The sequence below is a fragment of the Sarcophilus harrisii genome, chromosome 1 (assembly GCF_902635505.1).
Source record: "Sarcophilus harrisii chromosome 1, mSarHar1.11, whole genome shotgun sequence".
Classification (NCBI taxonomy): domain Eukaryota; kingdom Metazoa; phylum Chordata; class Mammalia; order Dasyuromorphia; family Dasyuridae; genus Sarcophilus; species Sarcophilus harrisii.
The window spans coordinates 271,236,261-271,260,474 of record NC_045426.1 but is presented as its reverse complement, the minus strand read 5'-3'; the positions used below and the strand labels follow the sequence as shown (position 1 = coordinate 271,260,474).

The 24,214-nt window shown below is 33.1% G+C and overlaps 1 protein-coding gene across 1 annotated transcript in view; it reads left to right on the top strand.

Annotated features, from left to right (window-relative positions):
* The window catches only part of LOC100920109 (ATP-binding cassette sub-family A member 3-like), a 165,941-nt gene that overhangs the window by 41,948 nt on the left and 99,779 nt on the right, over window positions 1-24,214 (top strand). The window contains exons 9-10 of the mRNA XM_031942112.1: window positions 463-580; window positions 12,203-12,376. Coding sequence (XP_031797972.1) covers window positions 463-580; window positions 12,203-12,376 — 292 coding nt within the window. The remainder of the gene's footprint in view (window positions 1-462; window positions 581-12,202; window positions 12,377-24,214) is intronic.

Sequence of the window (24,214 nt, the reverse complement as noted above, 5' to 3'; positions counted from 1 at the left end):
GATAGAAATCTTCAGTCTAATCAAAGTTTTAGATTGGTGACCTAGGAAATACCATAAATTTAAAAGGACACCTTTGCTGCTTCTTATAAACTTGAGTAGTCCAATTTGCTTCACAATCCACTGGCCTCCAGTTATTGCTTGTTTGTTTAACCTGCAGCTTCACTGGTGTTGGAAAGCAGAGAGACAGTTATTTTACACCTTTTAATCTTAGAGAGTTTCCTGGGGCACTAGGGGTATGTTAAGTGACTTTTCCAAAGTCATCTACTCATTGTTTGCAAGAAGTAGAACTTGAATTCGGGTCCTTCTGATTCTTGAGATTAAGCTGCCATGAATAGTTTTGGATTCATTGCATTAATCATGCAGAAATTTTAAATGTTTTCTATTTCCTTCTTATCTTTCCCTTGTTTTTATGTCATTACATGTACCTATGTGACTGATATGATTTAAAAATATTTTTGGTAGATTTTTAACCAACCAATACTTCGCAACAGTGATCCATCCTTGATGTTTGTATTTCTGGTGTGTTTTGCCACTTCTTCCTTGTTCTTCAGCTTCATGATCAGCACATTCTTCAATAAAGGTGAGAGTAGAAAATTCTTCCTTGTCAAATAATCAGTCTTTTCTTGCAGATATATTAAGGATTTATTTGGTTGTTCCCTGTCAGCCTTCACTGCTTTGAAGTGACTAGCCAGGTTGGAGAAGATTAGGGATCATAACTATCTCAAACGCTTTTCCATTCTTATTTTATTTTGCTTCATATTCATTAATTTTTGTATTCACTTAATACCCTTCCAGTGTCTAAAATAGAACTGGCCACATAATTGCTGCTTGGAAAATATTTCTTCATTAATTAGTACTTTTGACCTAGTCTTTATGGAGAAGATTTCTCTTTTCAAAATGTTGATATATGTATCTCAACATTTTATATATAGATATAGATATGTGTTGATCCTAGTATGTCAGAATGATATTTTATTCTATTGCAATATAATTTCTTACAGAATGCTTACCATTGATAATCTTTGCACAAAGTTATTAAATTCTTGCAAAGTAGTCACTACTTTGGCAGAATATATTTCTTAGAACTTTATCTTAAATAGTTTTCCTTTAAGGAAAAATAAAATCTGAACATTCCAACCAACATGCATTTATTTTAAACACCTACTATCTGCTAGACCCTGGGAATTCAAATATAAAAATTAAACAATCCCTGCCCACATGAAAGAAAGATTGTACATGTATTCACATACATGTGTGTGGGTATGTATATGTATATATGTATGTACACATGTATGTGTATATGTATAAAACCATGGAAGCTATTTCCAAAGTAAATACAAAGTAATTGGGGGTAGGGTGTAATATATAGGGACCAAATTGAGAAGGACTTTTAATGCCAAAAAGAGGAGCTTGTATTTAGTCCTAGAGAAGAAAAGGAGCCTATGGAATTCATTAAGTAAAGGAGTTACAAGAGTCAGAGCTACACTTTAAAAAAATTTCTTTGGCAACTAGAGGAAAGTTGAATTGGGGTGGGGAGATACATGTCAGAAAAACTAGTTAAAAGATGAAGTCTGAGTGAAAGATGATGAAAGTTTGAAGTAAGGTAATAACTGTATAAGTATTTTTTATTTTAATAATAGCTGTTTATTTTCAAAATATTTGTGAAGATAGTTTTCAACATTCATCCTTACAAAACCTTGTGTTCCAGATTTTTTTCCCTATCTATTCCCCAACTTCCTTCCCTAGACAGCAAGTAATCTAATATAGATTAAAATATGTGCAATTCTTCAAAACATTTTCATATTTATCATGCTGCACAAGAAAGATCAGATCAAAAAGGAAAAAAATGAGAAAACAAAGTTCAAGCAAAACAACAAAAAGAGTGAAAATACTATGTTGTGATCCATACTCAGTCCCCACAGTCCTCTCTCTGGGTATAGTTGGCTCTCTTCATCACAAGGTCATTGGAACTGATTTGAATCATCTCATTGTTGAAAAGAGCCTTGTCCATCAGCATTAATCATCATATAATCTTGCTGTTGCCATGTATAAAATTATCTCCTGGTGCTGCTCATTTCATTCAGCATCAGTTCATGTAAGTCTCTCCAGGCCTCTCTGAAATCATCCTGTTGGTCGTTTCTTACAGAACAATAATATTCCATAACATTCATATACTACAATTTACTCAGTCATTCCCCAAATTATGGGCACCCATTCACTTTCCAATTTCTTGCCACTACAAAAAGGGCTGCCACAAACATTTTTGCACATGTGGGTCCCTTTCCCTCCTTTAAGCTCTCTTTGGGATATAAGCCCAGTAGTAACACTGCTGGGTCAAAGGGTATGCACAATTTGATAGTCCTTTGGGCATAGTTCCAAATTAGTTGAGTAAGTATTGAGATGGGGAGGATGGAATGTGAGAGATATTGTGAAGATATAATTGGTAAGATTTGGAAGCTATTTAGATATGAGGAGTTGAGGGGAAATAAGGCCTAGAGGATGACTTCAAAATAACTAATTTGGATAACTAGAAAATTGGTGGTATTGCTGACAGCAGTGAATGTATGGAAAAGAAGTAGTTTTAGGATTAAAAATAAAGAAGAATGTTTTAGATGTTAAGTATGAGACATCTGTTTCAAAATAGCTAAAAGGCAGTTGATGAGGCAGGACTGGAACTTAGAAGAAAGACTAAGACTGAATATATAAATCTGGGAGCTGAGGGGCTCACTTAGGGAGAGAGATACAAAAGAGAATGTAGGTCAAAGTCTTGGGGTCTTTCTTTAGGATAGATTATGAATGGTGATCCACAGAAGAAGCAGTAAGATATGTAGAAGTACCAAGAGAGAGAGCAGCATTCTAGAAACATGGAGGGGAAAAAAGAGTATCTAAATGATGGGATTGTCAGCAGCTGTAGATGCTAGAAAGAAGTCAAAAAGGATGATGACTGAGAAAAGAAAATTAGGATTTGGCAATCCTAATTTTGCAATTTTGAAAGAAACAGTTTTGGTTAAGTTAATAAGATCAAAAGTCAGATTGCAGAAGATTAAGAAGCAAAGAAGAGAGAAGGTAGGAGCAATAAGAATAGGCAGACTAGAAGTCAGTCTTTGAAAGGAAAAAGGACCATAATTTGGAGGAATGGTGGAATCAAACAGTTATTTTAAAGATTTGGGAACCTTAGGCATGTTTATGGGCAGTAAGGATAGAATCAGTGGATAAGGAGAAATTGAAAATTAGAGCATGAGATGAGAGGAGGGTGATTATCATGGTGACTCTGTTAGCTGTCTGCAAAAAAGGAAGGAAGGAGATGGGTACACACAGGTATATGTAGAAGGGTTTGCTTTGTCAAGAAGAGCCATGAGCTCTGTCTTCATGAAAGTCTAAAATGAAGAATGTTAAATAATGTCAAGGAGTTTGAAGATGTAGAAAAGACAGAACTTAAAACAAATGAGCTCTATATTTTTCAATAAAGATGACTGTGGTCCTCAACTGAGAGTGTTAAGTTAGAAGGAGGTATGGGAGATTTGAAGAAAAAGATTTGAAACAACCTTTTTGAGGAATAGGAGAGAGAATCAAAATGGAAGGATTAAAAGAATTGCCGTCATTGAGCACTCCTTTGACATTAAATAGCATAAATTTGTAATGATCCTAATTAGCTTCCTAACATGAACTACTCCATTTATTCATCTATTCAGAGACAAATGAGCAGGAGTGGAGGACATGGATGATTCATAACTGAGATGGAACAAAACTTAGGCTAAAAAAGATGAGGAAGCAAGGGACTGAAGAGGAAAAGCAAGTGAAATGTTGAAGTGATTATCCATAGTATTGAAACAGGAAAGAGAGGAAAGTGAAGCCCCAGAGCAGGGGCAAATGGCCTAAGAGAGAATGTTGAGGGATAAAAAGGCTGTGCAATAAATATACTGACTCTGAATTCTACTATTTCCTTCATCTTTTAAAATAGCAACTCAGACTGGATTGAGTATGTGATGGCAAAAGGAAGGTAAGTAAGTTTTTGTCAGGTAGCATCACAAGTGTGGAGTTTTCATCTGAAAACAGTGAGCAACATTTTTCATTGCCTGTTAATTACTATGGAATAATGTAGACATTGACAGTCAATTGTAACACATTGTAGAATATGATGTGCTCCAAGATATAGCAAATACTTTGGAAATTGAAAGCATTTAGAATATTTCTAGCTGAAGGAATGAGAGAAAGCAGAGCATAGTGACATGGAATAGTGAATAGAGAACTCAGCACCATAAAAAGTTGGGTTCAAGTACTGTCTCTGGCATATCCTGGCTCTGGGACTCTGGATAAATTTCTCAAGCTCTCGGTGTGTTCTAAATAACTCTCTTGGAACTATAAATAGATTTCTGAGAAGGTGCTGACCTACACTGTTAGAAGAAGTTTCCTCAATGAGGAGTTCTCTATATCAATGAAACCCACAATTCCATTTCCTATCCTTGGATATTTATTGGAACACTTGTAATTTTAACTTAACCTAAAAGAATGAATGAAATCTTGACCAATTGGAATGTTTTTTTTTTTTTTCAAATTTGAGGCATAAATATGGAAGAAAATTACAGAGGTGAAAAAATGTTTGGAGAATGGCATAATTGAGCTTGTCTGGAATATAGGATACATTAAAAGTAGTAGCAAAAGATAAATGGAAATAAAATGGGAAATGTAGCTTGTGACTAGATATGGAAGCTCATTGAATAGAGTGAACTACTGAAAGTTTTGGGGTTTTTTTTTTCTTTTAACAACAGTTGCAGTGAAGCCACATACATGATCAGAACTTTACCTTGTTTACTATGGTAAAAGAATGTGGGGTTTGGGGAAGAGGGAGAAATGGGAAGAAAAGAGATTAATGAAGAGACCATTACAGTCATCTTGTTTCTGACAGCTTTAACTAGAATAGTGACAGTAGAAATGGAAAGGAAGGATTGGGAATGAGATACATTTTGGAATAAGATTGATAATAAACTTGGCACTCAATTTAAATGCTATGTGAAAGTAGGTGAAACTCAGGTACTAGAAATGCTTCATAGTTTTCTACTCAGCAGAAAGCCAACTGCATACCTGCACTCCTCAAAACAAGCAAAACTTGAAACTCTTCAAGTCCTGATTGTCTGGCCAGGGGAAGGTGCCTATAAAGTAGACCTGACACATTGCTACCTGATTAGAATGGAAGAGATGGGTGGCAAGATTGTTGACAAATAAAGACTGAGGGTGAGCCAAACTACCACACAGAAAAGTCGGCAGAAAAGAATTTTTCTTTTAAAAGGGGAAAAATGAGTAAGCTAACTAGAAAAACATAGCAGATGAAAAAATATGCACTGATGGAAGGTGATCCAAAATTTTCCATTGTAAAAATAAGGCAAAATATTCTATTGAATTCCCTAAATAATGGAACAACAGGAAGAAACTCTGGAATAAATTAAAGGAATAGTAAATTCAAAAGAGGATTGATTGATTGTGTCTAGAGATAATCAAGACCAATGAAAGGTAGGAAATTTGGACCACAATACAAAGTCTGTACAAAACTAGACAGTCTTTAAAAAAAAAGATTGCAAGATTTTAATTTTAATAATCAAAATTTGAGGGAAATTTTGGCAAAATAAAGTCAAAGAAGATTTTAAAGCATAAGATTTCTATTCAAATCAAAATGACTACTACCCTTCAGGGTGGGACTGGTGGAGATAATTTAAGGATCATTATTTTCATAGGGAAAAAAATGTGAGGAATTTAAAAAACTGAATACCACATTACAAGAAATGACTGAAATGACTTCAGTAGAAATACTGAAAACAGAGAACAGAATACTAAATCATTGAATCCATAGAGCACTCTAACAAAGAGAATACTCAAGTCTCCAATCACTAAGAAATTCACTTGTTAAAATTTGTCAGAAACTAAGATTGGCATCAATGAAGTCAGTTTGATAACCCAGGACTACCACTGGTCTATGAGAAATCAAAGAGATTGAAACATGCTACCCCAAAAGTACAGATAATAGGAACCTACTCTAAAATAACATCCTTCAAAGTTGAATTTACTTTTCAATGGAAAAGAAGATGACATTTAAAGAAAAAGAAAATATCTGAATTATTCTTCTGAAAACCAACCTTTGTAAACAGGTTATTCAACATGCAGACTTCAAGTGGGATTAAACACAAGAAAGGTAATTGAGTACAATGAACAAGAAAGCAGTAAATGGCGAAATCTCATGATTCTAGAGCAAGATAAGACTTGTTCCAAAAAATTTTCTTATATTGTTTGAGGGACAGTTTTTAAATAGTTCAAGGATTTAATTGGATGCTTTATATTATTCTGTTTAAAAATAGTTGGGAGATTTTCATACTCTCAGATCTAAGATAGAAGAAGATAGGCGAAGAAAGATAGAAATAATTGAATAAATATTCCATGAACTAAAATGTGTTTCTTTAGAAACATATTTTACAAGGATGCCAGGAGTTGGGATATAACCCGGCAGGGGTTCTCAAACTGTGGCCCTGCGGGCCAGATGCGGCAGCTGAGGACGTTTATCCTCCTCACCCAGGGTTATGAAGTTTCTTTATTTAAAGGCCCACAAAACAAAGTTTTTGTTTTTACTATAGTCCGGCCCTCCAACAGTCTGAGAGACAGTGAACTGGCCCCCTATTTAAAAAGTTTGAGGACCCTTGATCCTAGAGCAAAGTTTATTGCATGGGGAAGAAAAGAAAAGTAAAATGGAGACACATTCAGCTTGGATAAGAATGGAGATCTTTTCAGTCTCTCAATCTGCATTTTGGTGTGGAAGAGTAGTGTTGTAAAAATACATTGTAAAAATAGTTGCTGTAAAAATAGGGTGTTGGAGACAGGTTTCATACTAGGAATTAGAATGCTAAGCATTAAAATGTATTTATATGAAGTTAGAGTAGAAACAGCTATGGATATCTTGTAATGGTTTTCTTTAAGATGAACGTGCATTTCTCTCTTTTGTTGAAAGATTTGTGCTTCTCAGACTCAGATCCTACTCAAGAGAATGAGTGTATGAGTATCTGGGTATTGCCAGTGGCCAGGTTGGAATAAGATCAGAAATTGCTTATGGTGTTATAAGATTTGCAAGTTGTAATGTAAAAGCATGGAATAGAACATGGTCATATAATGCAGGAAATAAAATTACTTTCACAACACTACACTATCTGTTTTCATGAATTGAAATTCCAAAAAAGCCCACTTTGAAGGAGAAAAGATTGAGAAAAGAATGTGCATTATCTTCATCTGGGTTAATAAATAAGTGGGACTGAGGAAAGAGATAAACTTTTGTCCCGCCAAAACCCTACTTTTTATGAGATGCAGAGAATAAGGAACATATAAGTACTGTAGTGTGATAGGCAGCTTGGGTAAAATACATAGATATTTGACTTTGGAATCAAAAAGACCCAAGGTCAAATCCTAGCTCTGACATTTTCTGACAGGTTGATCTTGAGTATGAGTATGTCCTTAATTTTTTAGTATCCCAGGTCTTTAAGAGCAAATGTGTAACAGATAATGCTGCTCTACATTGGTAGAGAAAATTCCTTACCAGGAGGTGATATAGAAAACTGGACACAGATCTAGTTTTCAAAAAAAAAAAAAAAAATGTAGTCCTTGAATGGTTAATAACTACAGAATGAACATGAAAGGAAAAAATAAGAAAAAAGAATAATTAACAGTTTTTAGAAGGGGATACCACAAATTAATGTTACTCAAAGCAAGAAGATGGTCTGAGAACAGAAATTATTCAGAATTTCACTTAGTTGAAGTAGCAAAGGAAAAGATAAAAGACCATAAGAAAAAGAAAAATAAAGAATAATAATTTAAGGAAACTAAAGAAATGAGGTGTAAAGGACAAGGAAATGAGAGAGAAGACTTATACTATTTCACTATCTACTATGTGGGAGGACTTCAATGTTGGGAAAAGTTATTGGATAGTCAAGTGATACAAATGAAGAAAAGCAAAAAATATATAACAGAACAGAATTTTCAGAAGAGAATAAAGAAAAACAGAGATGTGTTATTACTACTATGATAAATTGTATATACACTTTTAAAAACCAGAAACTACATAATAGAAATTCAGTTATGTATGTATGTATACAAAAACCTCTTTTCAGTTATTCTTTGTATATTGTATATTGAAATGGTTATGATGTTCACATTTATTAAATTGATGATAAAAAAGGAAAACTCAAGGAAAAGTGGAAAGAAATAATACAGCTAAACTGATCAGAGGTTGACTTAAGGATAGAAAAAAATCAATACAAAAGAATTAAAAGAAAGCATAAAACTAACAATAAATATAAACTGATTAAACTCCCAATTAAAAAAATTAAATGGTAAAATGGATTTTTTTATAGCCACATTTATACATCCACAAAATGCATCCTTAAAATCAAAACACATACATAATGAAAATGAAGGAGTAGGACAAAATTTACCATATGTCAAGCAGTTCCAGAAAAGCTAAAGTTGCAGTCATGCAGACATAAGGCAATAAGAAAAAATTAAGAAAAATGCCAGGAAGAATAAAGAAACTACATTATATAGGATTTTTTTTTTAGAAGTTTACTTGCAAGACCAGTCTTGGTTTTGATTTCCAAGTCAGAAGGGAGAACTAAAGGAAGACCTTAGGCTAGAAGCACATCCCCATAGCCCAGGACTTAGAGGTGAATACATTAAAGAAGTGAATACATTAACCATCTGCCAGAAACAAGAAAATATTTTTTTTTAAATGGGCAAAGGAGAAAGAACCCCATCAGTGAAAGTTACTATGGGAATAGAGACGACTGAGGTGGTTCATCAAAGAGGAATACTGAAGCAAAAAAGCCTCTCCTACCCTGAGAGTAATGTTAAATACTGCCCAAAAAGAATTTATTAGAAGAACTCAAAAAAGACTTTTAAAATCAAATAAGAGAGATTAAGAAAAATAAAAGAATCCAAGAAAAAAACAAGATTATGAAAAAACGAACCAACCAGAATGTTAAAAAAAAATGATTCCTTAAAAACTAAAATTGAGAAAGGGCAAGCCATCAAAATTATCAAAAGACTGAGAAATAACAAAACAAAATATAAAAAATGAAAAAATAGGAGAGAATATGAGCCATCTCATAAGAAAAATAACTGCTCAGGAGAACAGATTAAGAAAAGAAAACAGAGTAAACAACCTGAAAGATAAAATCAGAAAAAGAATCAAGAAATAATTAAAGAAAATGGTTCTGAAAAATTAGAACAAGAGGAGAAAGGAAAATTGAAAAATCCACTATTACCTAAAAAGAGATTTTACGAGAAAAATCAACAGCAACAACACAGTCAGAATCTCAAACCTCCAGATCAAGGAGAAAATGTTATGAGCAACAAGAAAACAATTTAAATATAGCAGAGTCACAATTAAAATCACACAAAACCTAGTTGTGTCTATAATAAAGACCACAAGTTTTGGCCCAGGAAAAGAACTGGGGTTGTGGTTTAAAAAAAAGAAAGAAATAACACACCCAGCAAAGTTAAGCATAATCTTGACAAAAAAACAAAACAAAACAAAACAATGAATTGCTGAATTTTCAGGAATTTGTTGCAAGAAGACTGAACTTAATAGAAAATTTAACCTATAAAATCCAAGAAAAAATAAGGTAAGCATGAGACTCTAAATTACTTGGGACTCATTAAGGACAAACTTTTATACAATGAAATGTAAATCTTATGTCTAATATTATTATTAGTAATTGGATAGTTCAAAAGAAAGATTGGGGTAAAGCTGAGTATGATGTGATTTCTAAATAGCAAAACTAGGAAGAGGTAAAGAGTATTATTTTACGCAAATAAGGTATGAGATAAAGAACTAACAAGGAACTAGAAGCAAAAAGACGACTGGTAGTTCTGGAATCCTATTTTCAGTGGGTTAAAGAGTGAACAATACATGAATGAATGGATGGATAGACACATACATAGATACATAAATCGATATGGATGTCTAGATATGGCTACATAAAGATAGATCTAAAAGTTTCTAAATTTATAAAGAAATAAAGGGTAGGGATAATATAAATGGGGTTATAAAAGCATAAAAGTATATAAGATGAGAATAGGGCAAAGTTCAAGGATTATTGGGAATGGGATAAAGAGTAAGGGAAAGGATAAGGGAGGATACTAGAGTGGAAGGACAATATAGGTTAAGTAATAGCTAAGCAAAGGCAACAGATAGAAATAAAGCAGAGGAGTCAAAAGGGATAGGAAACAAGATAGACATAATCGGAAATAGAATTTCTTAGGAAAGAAAACCTAGTAATCATTGATCTCAGACAAAAACAAGATTAGTAATCATTGTTTTCAGACAAAATTAAAGCTAAAATATTTATAAAAGAGAAAAATAAGAAAACTACATAATGTCAGTCATATATTATTTTAGACTATTTAAAATAAACAGTACAAGTTTGGAATATTGCTGTGATGTAAGAAATGATGAGTTGGTGAATTAGAAAAATATGGAAAGACTTGGACTTATAAAGGATCATGTATGCACCTTCAGAAAAACATAGGATAAGCAAGTGTAGTACAGTCATACATAGATTTATATATAAATTTTTTATACATGTGTATAAATGTGTGGGATTATAGAGATCTATGTGTGTGTGTGTTTGTGTATACATATGTATATATATATATATATACACACATACATATAAATATGTATGTATATGTATAAACACACATGTATATATATATATATATATATATATATATATATATATATATATAGGTGGGGGATGTTTGTGTAATTGTAAAAATATATCCACAATTATAGCCTTTGGCGGGGAGAGGAATGGGGGAAGAGGAGAGAATAAAGACAGCACAGCAGAGAACAAGAAAAAATCTGAGAGGAAGCAAAAAAAGGTGGATAGCTTTGAACATAATGCATAGTATTTATTATACAAGCTTTCTTGAAATGGAAATTTACTGTTTTATATTTTAAATCCTCATGTTCTACTGTGCACATGGAAATGTTTTCTAATTTTAAGAATTAACATCTTGGTAAATGATACACAAAAAAAATACTAAAGAAAATAACATGTCACAAAACAGAATTGACCTAAAGAGGCACAAAAATTATCTGAAGAAAAGAATTCCTTAAAAAGCAGAAATGGACAAATGAAAAAAAGAGGTACAAAAGTTCACTGAAGAAAATTCTTTAAAAACAAGAATTGGATGAATTATCAAGAACCAATAAAAGACAAAAGAGTAAAATAAAATTTTAAATGTGAAACAAATCATTAAAAAAATAACTGTCCAAGAAAATAGATCAAGGAGATAATTTTGAAATTACTGAAATACCTGAAAGCTATGATCCAAAAAGGGCCTTGACTCCAGCTTCTGGAGATACTATTACAAGCATTCAGAAACAAACATTGTGCCACAGTCAGAATCATATACAATTTAGGCACTCCATTAAATGAGAGCAGGGCTTGGAATATGATATTATCAAAGGCAAAAGAGCTAGGATTACAACCAAGAATAATAATTATCTGCCAAATATGATTATAATTATAGCCATTCAGGGAGAAAATGGATATTTAATGAAATAGAGTATATTTAAGCCATATATCCCATTAATGGATAGATAACAAAATCAACTTTTGTACTAGCAAAACAAAAGGAAGTAACATATAATCATGACTGAACAAATCATGATGTATCAGGTAATGGTGTCAATGGTGTCAACCATTCAAGATCCTGATGTAGAAATAGTATTAATAAAACTTGAAAGTCATTTGGCAAGCGAGAAAAATAATAGAGTAGAACAAGGACTACATAGCAAGGATATATTGAATGATGTGTGTGCTGTATGTAAAAATACCATATAATTATTCATGGAATTCAAGAGGACATTTTTTTTTAAAGATGCTAAATAGTACAAAGTATTAGATTATTCTAAGAGGATGCAGAATAAATATTCAAAATAGGTGAAAGTGAGGTGATGTGAAGTTTTTCTGGAAGAGAGGAGTTTTAAGGGGTATATGTGATTTCATAGAAAATCAGAACTATCACTAAAGCATATATGATTAAATGGTACAAAAATGGCCCCCTACTCAGAAAAAATTTTGTTACCTGTCATTTTCCAAAGGATTTCATTTAATTGTATATATTTTTTAATTATTTCTGTTTTCCCCCTCAAAATTTTCAGCTAATATGGCTGTTGCTACAGGAGGGTGCATCTACTTCATCACCTACCTCCCATACTTGTTCATTAGTTCTCGATACAACCAGATGAATCTTAGCCAAAAGTTGTCTGCCTGTCTGCTCTCAAATGTTGCTATGACACTGGGGATCAATCTGCTAGTCAAGTTTGAAATTAAAGGTGAGCATTTTTATTTTAAAATTTCATCTATTAATTTAATCCTTTAACAGAATTGAAGAACTGACAGCATCATCCTAGAATTTTATTTATTTACTTATTTAGTATAGCTTTTTATTTATAAAACATAATGCATATGTAATTTTTTCAACATTGACCCTTGCAAAACCTTCTGTTCCAAATTTTCCCCTCCCCTAGATGGCAGGTAGTCTAATACATATTAAATATGTTAAAATATATGTTAAATCCAATATATATATACATATTTATACAGTTGTCTTGCTGCACAAGAAAAATCAGATCTAGAAAGAAAGAAAAAAAAAAAAACCTGAGAAGGAAAACAAAAATGCAAACAATAACAGAAAGAGTGAAAATGCTATGTTGTGGTCCACACTCAGTTCCCATAGTCTTCTCTCTGGATGTAGATGGCTCGCTTCATTACTGAACAGTTGGAACTGGTTTGAATCATTTAATTGTTGAAGAAAATTACGTTCATCAGAATTGATGATCGTGTAGTCTGGTTGTTGCCGTGTATAATGATTTCCTGGTTCTGCTCATTTCACTTAGCATCAATTCATGTAAGGCTCTCCAGGCCTCTCTGAAATCATTTTTTTTGGTGATTTCTTATAGAACAATAATATTCCATAACATTTATATACCACATTTATTCAGCCATTCTCCAATTGATAGATATCCATGCAATTTCCAGTTTCTAGCCACTATGAAAAGGGCTGCCACAAACATTTTACACATGTGGGTTCCTTACCCTCCTTTAAGATCTCTTTGGAATTATAAATCCACTGCTGGATCAAAAGGTATATGCACAGTTTGATAACTTTTTGAGTGTAGTTCCAAATTGTTCTCCAGAATGGTTGGATAAGTTCACATTTCCACCAGCAATGTATTAATGACCCAATTTTCCCACATCCCCTCCAACATTTGTCATTATCTTTTCCTGTCATCTTAGCCAATCCGTGAGGTTGGTAGTGCTATCTCAGAGTTGTCTTAATTTCCATTTCCCTGATCAAGAGTGATTTGGGGCACCTTTTCATATGACTAGAAATAGTTTCAATTTCTTCATCTGAAAATTGTCTGTTCATGTCCTTTGACTATCAATTGGAGAATGACTTGATTTCTTATAAATTTGAATCAATTCTCTATATATTTTGGAAATGAGGTATTTATCAGAACCTTTGAATATAAAAATGTTTTCCCAGTTTGTGGCTTCCCTTCTAATCTTGTCTGCATTAGTTTTGTTTGTTCAAAAACTTTTTAACTTAAAATTATCTATTTTGTGATCAATAATGATCTCTAGTTCTTCTTTGGTCACAAATTCCTTCCTCCTCTATGGGTCTAAGAGGTAAACTATTCTATGTTCTTCTAATTTATTTATAATAACATTCTTTATGTCTAGATCATGAACCCATTTTGACCTTATCTTGGTATGCGGTTGTTAGTTAAGCTAGTTTACCTTTGATTTTTTTTTTCATTAGTTCCTCTGAAATTCTTGACCTTTTGTTTTTCCAGATGAATTTTGTTATTTTTTCTAGGTTAGTAAAATGGTTTCTTGGGACTTTGATTGGTATAGTACTAAATAGTAGATAAGGTTAGGTAGTATTGTCATCTTTATTATATTCGCTCGACCTATCCAAGAGCACTTGATATTTTTTCACTTGCTTAGATCTGACTTTATTTGTGTGGAAAGTGTTTTGTAGTTTTGCTTATATAGTTCCTGACTTGCCCTTGGCAGATAAATTCTGGAATATTTTATATTATCAACAGTTATTTTAAATGAAATTTCTCTTTGTATCTCTTGCTGTTGGATTTTGTTAGTGATGTATAAAAATGCTGATGATCTATGTGGATTTATTTTGTATCCTGAAGGTTTGTTAAAATTGTGGATTATTTCTAATAGCTTTTTAGTTGATTCTCTGGGGTTCTCTAAGTATACCATCATATCATCTGCAAATAGTGATAATTTGGTTTCCTCATTACCTACTCTTAATTTCTTTAATCTCTTTTTCATCTCTTATTGCCAAAGCTAGCATTTCTAATACAATATTGAATAATAATGGTGATAGTGGGCAACCTTGTTTCACTCCTGATCTTATTGGGAATGGTTCTAGTTTATATCCATTACATATGATGCTTACTGATGGTTTTAAATAGATGCTACTGACTATTTTAAGGAAAAGTCCATTTATTCCTATACTTTCAAGTGTTTTTAATAGGAATGGATGTTGGATCTTATCAAATGCTTTTCTGCATCTATTGAAATAATTGTATGGTTTTTGTTAATTTGGTTATTGATATAGTCAATTATGTTAATAGTTTTCTTAATATTGAACAAGCCCTGCCTTCCTGTATAAATCTTACTTGCTTGTGGTATATTGTCTGGGGGATGATTATCTGTAATCTCTTTACTAATATTTTATTTAAGATTTTTGCATCAATATTCATTAGGGAGATTGGTCTATAATTTTCTTTCTCTCTTTTCATCCTACTTGGTTTAGGTATCAGTACCATATCTGTGTTATAAAAGGAGTCCTTCATTCCCTAATTTTTCATATAGTTTATATAGTATTGGAATTGCTTTTTAAATGTTTGGTAGAATTCACATGTAAATCCATTTGGTCCTGGGGATTTTTTCTTAGGGAGTTGATTAATAAAAACTTGTTCTATTTCTTTTTCTAAAATTGGACTATTCAAGCAATTTATTTCCTCCTCTCTTAATCTGGGCAATCTATCTGTTTTTGTAGGTATTCCTCCATTTCACTTAGGTTATCAAATTTATTGGCATAAAGTTAGGCAAAGTAACTCTTAATTATTGCTCTAATTTTCTTTTCATTGGTGGAAAGTTCTCTCTTTTCATTTTTGAGACTAACAATTTGATTTTCCTCTTTCCTTTTTCTAATCAAATTAACCAAAGGTTTATTTATTTTGTTGGTTTTTTCATAAAACCAACTCTTACTTTTATTTATTAATTAGTTTTTTTTTTTACTTTCAGTTTTATTAATCTCTCCTTTTATTTTTAGAATTTCAAATTTGGTATTTGATTGCGGGGTTTTAATTTGCTCTTTTTCTATCTTTTTTAGTTGCAAGCCCAATTCATTGATCTTTTCTTTCTCTATTTTATGCAAATAAGCCTTTAGAGATATAATTTTTCCTTATTCCTGCTTTGACTGCATCCCACAAATTTTGGTATGTTGTGTCATTATTGTCATTTTCTTGGATGAAATTATTAATTGTGTCTATGGTTTGCTGTTTCACCCATTCATTCTTTAGAATGAACTTATTTAGTTTCCAATTACTTTTTGGTCTGTTTTCCCCTGGCTTTTTATTGAATGTAGATTTTATTGCATCATGATCTGAAAAAAATGCATTTACTATTTCTGCCTTTCTACATTCGATTTTGAGGTCTTTATATCCTAATATATGGTCAATTTTTGTATCGGTTCCATGAACTGCTGAGAAGAAAGTATACTCCCTTCTGTATCCATTCAGTTTTCTCCAAAGATCTATCTTACCTAACTTTTCTAGTATTCTATTTACCTCTTTAACTTCTTTCTTATTTATTTTGTGGTTTGATATGTCTAGTTCTGAGAGTGTAAGGTTGAGATCTCCCACTATTATAGTTTTGCTGTCTATTTCTTCTTGTAGCTTTCTTAACTTCTCCTTTAGGAATTTAGATGCTATACCACTTGGTACATATATATTTAGTATTAATATTGCTTCATTATCTAGGGTACCCTTTAGCAAAATATAGTTTCCTTCCTTATCTCTTTTAATCAATTAGTAAATAAAATTGCTTTTGCTTGATCTGAAATCAGGATGGCTACTACTGCCTTTTTTTTTTTTTTTTTACTTAGCCTGAAGCATAGTAGATTTTGCTCCAGCCTTTTACTTTTATTCTGTATGTATTCCTCTGCTTTAAATGTATTTCTTGTAAACCACATATTGTAGGATTCTGGCTTTTAATCCAGTCTGCTATCTGCTTCTGCTTTATGGGAGAGTTTACCTCATTCACATTTATGGTTAAAACTACTAATTTTGTATTTCTTGCCATCTTATTATCCCCAGATTATAGTTTTCTCTTTCCTTTTCCCTTTCTTTATACCTCTTCCCTACTATTTGTTTCCCCTTCTATTTAGCCTATTCCTTCCCTTTTCATCTTTCTCCTCCCACTTTTCAATGTGCTGAGAGAAGTTTCTCTTTGAGCCAGATCTGATGACAGCAAGATTCACACAATGTTTATCCCCCTCCTTTTTTTCCCCTCAAATATAATAGGTTTTCTTTGCCTCTTCCTGAGATGTAATTTCCCTCTTTTTTACCTCCACTTTTCCCTTTTTCTGGTAAAATCCCCTTTCCACCTCCAGTTCCTTTTTTATATTATAACAGTAAAATAAAATTATACATGCGCTCATTATGTATACCCATAACAGAAATACAGTTCTTAAGAGTTCTTTTTACCTTTTTCCTGCTTTTCTTGAGTCCTATATTTAGAGGTTAAATTTTTTGTTTAGCTCGGGTCTTTTCATCAGAAATCAATGGAATTCACCTGCTTCGTTGAATAATCATCTTCTTCCCTGGAAGAAAATATTTAGTTTAGCAAAGTAATTTATTTTTGGCTGCATTCCAATATCCTTTGCCTTTTGGAATATCATATTCCAGGCCCTTTGAATCCTTAAAGGTGGAAGCTGGTAGATCCCGGGTAATCCTTATTGTGACTTCTTGGTATTTGAATTGTTTTTTTCTGGCTGCTTGTAATATTTTTTCCTTGGTCGGATAGTTCTGATTTAACAACAACATTCCTTAGAGTTTTAATTTTGGGGTCTCTTTCAGGAGGTGTTCGATAAATTTTTTAATAGCTATTTTACCTTCTGATTCTATGACATCAGGGCAGTTCTCTTTGATGATTTCCTGAAAAAATAGTTTCTAGGCTCTTTTTTTAATCATGATTTTCGGTAATCCTTAGATTGTCTCTCCTAGATCTATTTTCCAAGTCAGATATTTTCCCAAATAGGTATTTTTACATTTTTCAATTTTTTCAATTTTTTGTTTTTGCTTGTCTGATTCTTGATATCTCATTGAGTCATTCATTTCCATTTGTTCAGTTCTGTGAATTATTTTCTTCATTTACTTTTTAACTTCTTTTTGTATTTGTCCAATTGAGTTTTTTAATGAGTTGTTTTGTTCTATGGAATTTTTTTTCCATTTCACAAATTCTGTTTTTTAAGGAGTTAATTCCTTTTCCATTTCACAAATTCCTGTTTTTCATGGAATTGTTTTCTTTCCCATTTTGTCAAATCTATCTTTCAATGAGTTATATACCTTTTCCAAACCCTTTTGCAGAGTTTTCATTTTCTTTCCCCATTTTTCTTCTAGTCCTCTTTTTAGATCCTTTTTAATTTCTTCTAGGAGAGTCTTGTGTGGGGACCAGGTTATACCACCTGTTGGGGCTTCATCTGGAGACATTCTGCGTTTAATCTCCTCAGGGTTTGAAATCTGTTCTTCTCTTTCACCATAAAAACTATCTATGGTTAGAGTCTCTTTACTTTTTTACTCATTAAAAAAAAAAAATTGGGATCTGCTTTTAGGGCAAGGGAGGTTTTCCAAGCTTCTTCTACAGACAACAGCAAAGTGGCCAGGGCTGCCACTCACTGCCATCATGCTAACTCACTCCCAGTGCTGGATGGATGTGGCCAGGTCCCATGAGACTCCAGTCCTTCGGGATTCACTATTTACCTTTTGTGTTTGTGTTGGATGTCTTGTAACTATTGGCTTGCAACCAGGGCAGAGTAGCCAACGTTGCTGTAGATTCCTCCCCATAGATTCTCTGCAACTGGAATCTGTACTACCCTGCAGAGATTGTTCCTTGCCTGGGATCTGCACAGCATCACTGCTGTCTGTTCTCTGCCTGCCTCCCCCTCGCCACCTTCCTCTGCCTGACAGAAACAGACCTTTTCTGGTGATCTTCAAAATTATCTTCTGCTGGTAATTTGCTGCACTCCCAATATTCATGGATTCTGCTAATTCAGATGCTGAATTTGCTAATTAGTTGAGAGTCCTGGGGGAAGATCAGAAAGAAGCATGTGGCCTCTCCACTATCTTGGCCCTCCCCCCATCCTAGAACTTTAAATAGAATTGAAAATGTCCTGGTTTTAGCCAGTTATTTGGAGGGAATTTGGGGTAGTTCTAAGAAATGAAAGCTTATTGATAATTAAATTTTTGTTTGCTATATCCTTTCCAAGGAGACTGTGACTTATACAATTAAGAGTTTCGTGACAGATATGGATAGAATGAGATTTACTAAAGTCATCAACAAAGTGATTGATCCTGAAGTAAACCATAATGACTCAAATTCTCTTTCAAAATTTACTTTTGTTTCACATAGTCAAAAAGAAAAGGCTATTAAATGCCTCTTAGAACTTGAACAACTATGCAAGATTGTCTAAAAATACAAAAGCATAAGAAATAAGTTCCTTGAGAAATTTCCACTAAGTTTGAAACTGAACATAAAAAACAATTGTGAAATATAAGACAACATAAATGTTGTGTTGTTCAGAGAAGGGAGAAGTATTATGAATTCTGCATACAAGTCTTATTCTAGCTTAGGGATGTCTCTCACATCCCTTTCCTTCTATTTACTCACTGGCCACCACCCTATTTATTTAGGCTTTTATTGCCTCTTGTCTAGGCTATACTCTTTCTCTCTCTCTCTCTCTCTTTCTCTCAGCAAGTGACTTGATCTATTAATAGTATATTGACAAATATATAAACTATGAGAATATATATATATATATATATATATATATATAATATATAGGCCTGCCAGTTGGTCACCTTGTATCCAGTTTCTTTCCTGTATAATCCATCTTCCAAAGATTTTCTAACATAAACTTTTCTGAGGCACAGCTCTTACCCTATACTTAAACTTTCTGTGACTACCAATGAATTTTGGAATAAAACACAAGCTTCTTAGAATGTTATCTAGCATATGATTTCAGCTTTATTTCATATTCTTTTCCTTCCTCCACACTACATAACAGCCACTGCTGGGTCTTCCCAAAATTTCCTTTCATCACCTATATGATTCTCACAAGCTAACTTTTATGGCTGGAATGAGTTTTCTCCTCCTTTTCAGAATTTTTATCTTCATTGAAAGCTCCTTATGAATGCTATTTTCCTGGTAAAGCTCTCTCTCAGCTTCCTAAAGTATTTGTATTTTTTTTCTCTCCTTAGTTTATATTGTATTTACTCATATTTTTACTATTCTGCTAGTAGAATATAAACTTCCTAAGGGAAGGAACCACTTCATTTTTGTCTTTTCATCTACAGAACCTATCATGTGGTGTTTTGCAAATAATAATAATAATAATTAAATTGAAGTGTTTGTTGAAGAGGGCAGTATTTGTGTTGAGTTTTGAGACCAAAGAAGAGAGAACAAAAGGAAAGAGTAGTGTATTCTATTTTTTTTTTAACATGGTGTTTTATTTTTTTTATTTAATAGCCTTTTATTTACAGGATATATGCATGGGTAACTTTACAGCATTAACAATTGCCAAACCTCTTGTTCCAATTTTTTACCTCTTACCCCCCCACACCCCCTCCCCTAGATGGCAGGATGATCAGTAGATATTAAATATATTAAAATATAAATTAGATACACAATAAGTATACATGACCAAAACGTTATTTTGCTTTACAAAAAGAATCAGACTCTGAAATATTGTACAATTAGCTTGTGAAGGAAATCAAAAATGCAGGTGTGCATAAATATAGGGATTGGGAATTCAATGTAATGGTTTTTAGTCATCTCCCAGAGTTCTTTTTCTGGGCATAGCTGGTTCAGTTCATTACTGCTCCATTGGAAATGATTTGGTTGATCTCGTTGCTGAGGATGGCCTGGTCCATCAGAATTGGTCATCATATAGTATTGTTGTTGAAGTATATAATGATCTCCTGGTCCTGCTCATTTCACTCAGCATCAGTTCATGTAAGTCTCTCCAGGCCTTTCTGAAATCATCCTGTTGGTCATTTCTTACAGAACAGTAATATTCCATAATATTCATATACCACAATTTATTCAGCCATTCTCCAACTGATGGACATCCATTCAGTTTCCAGTTTTTAGCCACTACAAACAGGGCTGCCACAAACATTCGTGCACATACAGGTCCCTTTCCCTTCTTTATAATCTCTTTGGGATATAATCCCAGTAGTAACACTGCTGGATCAAAGGGTATGCACAGTTTGATAACTTTTTGAGCATAGTTCCAAACTACTCTCCAAAATGATTGGATTCGTTCACAAGAGAGTAGTGTATTCTAGACAAGGAATTTATAATAAGGAAAACTTGAAACTGTGTAAATATATCCTTGAGAAAATAGACCTACCTCAACTGAGGGTTAAGTTTTTGTGTTAGACCATAAAAGGAAATAAAATTAGATTCATAGGGCCATTTTATGAAGGATTTGAATACTAGGCATACGAGTTTAGTCTTTGTCCAGTGTTCAATAGAAAACCAAAATACATTCCTAAATAGGGTTGTAAAATGATGAAATGGATATATTTAGAAAATTGTATTCCAAGAAAAATATCTACCTGTATGATAAATAGAAAGAAAACTATGAGTGATCAATTCTTCAAGAGGGATATTGAACTAGAATTATATTTGTTAGATAACAGTCTAGGGGTATGGTTCTTTATTCAGAATTCAGAATAAAAGCTACTTCCCCTGATTACTTCAGATGGGAGTATAAAGAAGAAGATAAGTGTTACCCTAGACAAAGAAGATAACTATTTAATTAATCTCAGTCAGTTTAAATCCCCTCAAGTCAAATACTTAAGTAAGCAAACAAACATTTATCAAAGCAAACAGTAAAAATAAATTTTAAAGATCTGTTTAAGTAGTAGATTATACAAGATGTTCTGGTCTTCTACATGTCTTGTCTCTATTTTTTAACCTTATCTAGTAGTGTGATGACCTCGTTGGCACCCAGGATACTTTAGAATCAGCCAGAGTCAGGATAAGCAAAAGTCTTTGATCTTTATTCTTTGTGACCCTGAGATGAATGGCAACACGAATCAGGCCAGAAGTCACTCTGACATTCTCACTCCACCCTTTAATCCCTCCTGCAAATCTCTCTACAAGCCAACAGATCGAGCCAGCACAGAATGGTGGGGCAGGCCATTTTCCAAGCAAATGCTAATAGAGTATTGTCCAATTGGTAATTAACCTTAAGTGCTTGCTTGTCTGAACTTCAGTGCATCTGCTCAGTTTCAGCCCATTATATAGTAGTTTTTTTCTCTACTGTCATCACACATGCCCAAATCTTACCTATCCTTAAAAACCTGCACTGGACTCCACCATCTCCTCAAGTTATTTTCATTCCTTTCTTAGCTAAACTCCTAGGAAAAAAATTATCTCATTCTCAGTTTAAGCTCCTCAGTGTCCTGTGATCTGTGTTTTGATTCCATCATTGAACTAAATGTTTTTTTTTTTCTAAAATTACCAATGACCACCTAAAATTCAAATCTAATATTCTTATCTCATTCCTTAAACTTTTTTGACCTCTCTGTTGCATTTGACACTATTGACCACCCTCTTCCTAGATACTCTCTCCTGTTTTCTTGGCATATTCTCTCCCAGTTTTCCTATTTTCTTTCTTAGGAATCTTTCTTAATCATCTTTGCTAATTTGTCATCTCTTTCACTATCACTATCAAAGGCTCTGTCCTAGACTATCTTCCCTCCTCTCCCTGCCCCTTCTCTTCCTTTTCTTCTCTAAAATTTTACTCTTGTAGACCTTACCAACTACCATAAAATTAATTATAATCTTTATTCCAATAGCTTCATGCCATAGCCCCTGAGCTGAATTCTCACATCTCCAGTTGCCTGTTGGATATTTCAAACTGGATATCCCTGGAATATCTCAAATATGGCATGTACCCCCTCTTCTACCATGATTTTTTTTAGTTTTTCAGATTTTTAACTTAATTATTATTCTTAACGTCTTTCATTCCACATATGCAATCAGTTGCCATATCTTTTAATTTTTACTTCCATAGCTCTTATATGTGACAACTCTCTGCTCACATAGATTACAACTTAATTCAGTCCTAATTATCTTTTACGTGGAATACTGAACTTATCTCCTAATTAGTCTTCTCACATCAAATGTCATATCACCCTCCACATTGCTGCCAGAATTTCTGTAAGGACAAATTTGACCATGTCATTCTCTTTTTCAATAAACTCTAGCATCTCCCTTTTACTTTATTGGAATAAACTATCAAAATTACTTTGTTTAGCTTTTAGAGCCCTTCACAACCTAACCTTTATGTATTACTTTTCCTGATAAACTCTGCAATCCAGCCAAGCAGGCCTTCTTTTCTTACATACTACACTCCCATGTCATTTTCTATTTTTTACACTTACATGTTATATCTTTATTTGCTATCCTTACTTCCCATAATTCACTTCTTCCCCACCTCTGCCTCATAGAATTTTCTTCCTTCAGGATGCAACTGAAACAGCACTTTTTAAGTGAAGCCTTTTCTGATATCCCAAACTATTCATTTCCATCTTCTTCCAAAATTGCTTATTTCATATTTGCTTAAATTTATTCTCTTTATACATATATATATATATATATACACACACATATATTATATATATACACATATAATGTGCGCATGTGCACATGTACACACACACACACACACCTGCAAACTTTTTCCCTTATTAGAATATACCTCCTTTTGAAAGGATTATTTCATTTCTTGTATTTATAGATCCAACATCCAGCCCTTTGATTCACACATAGTAGCCATTACTAAATGGATACTTATTGATTGATTTTTATACATAGCATTAAATTCCAAAATAGATTAAGAAAGAGAGTGGCCACAGTCTCTTTTTGGAGATTTCTTTTAATAATCATAATTGAAGAAACTGGCAGTAACTTACCTAGGATGGAGAATGAAAGACTCAGGGAACATGATAGCTATTTTTAGATATTTGAAAAACTGTCATATATTAGAGGTTTCAAACTTGTTTTACTTTGCTCCAACAGTGGGTACAAAGAGACAATTTTAGGCTTTCATGGGTAAGAAGCCTCTTCATGACAATGCGGTCTAAAAGCAAAATGGACTACTTCTGGAGCTAGTGAGTTTCTCTTCATTGGAGGTTTTCAAGAAGAGTCTAGACAACATGACCATTTGATTGGATGTTATAATGGAAATTAATTTTTAGCTCTACGTTGGACCTAGATGGCTTGATTTATAGGTACAATTGAGAGAGCCCTGATACTGGATCTCTAGTGCCTAGGTTCAAAATCCACCTCTCATGCTGACTATCTTTATAATTTTGGACAATTAACTTAACCTCCCTGGGCCTCAGTTTACTCATTTGCAAAATGACATGATTATAATAGATGACTTACGATGTCCTTTTCAATTCCAGAACTATGTGCCTATGAATATTGTTGTTGTTTTGTTGTGGAATTGAAGTTTGAATGAGACCTCTTATTTCATTGATGTAGGGAACTCCATGTGAGTAAATTTTTCTAACCTGCAGATCAGCACCTATTTTTCAAATCAAATATAGTCATAGGAATTTACCTGGGGCACTTAAAAGTTATGATTTGGGATCACTGAGCCATTGAATATTGAACTTCCTTACTGCAAGGCTAGCTCTGGATTTTGAGGTCCATTCTTATTTCAGATGTTTGATCTATTATCTTTATCTGCTAATCCATGCTACTTTTTAGCTATGTTTTGATAATGAGCCAAGAAAAATTATCAAAGAAAACTGCCCTAGTATTCTAGAATCAGAGGG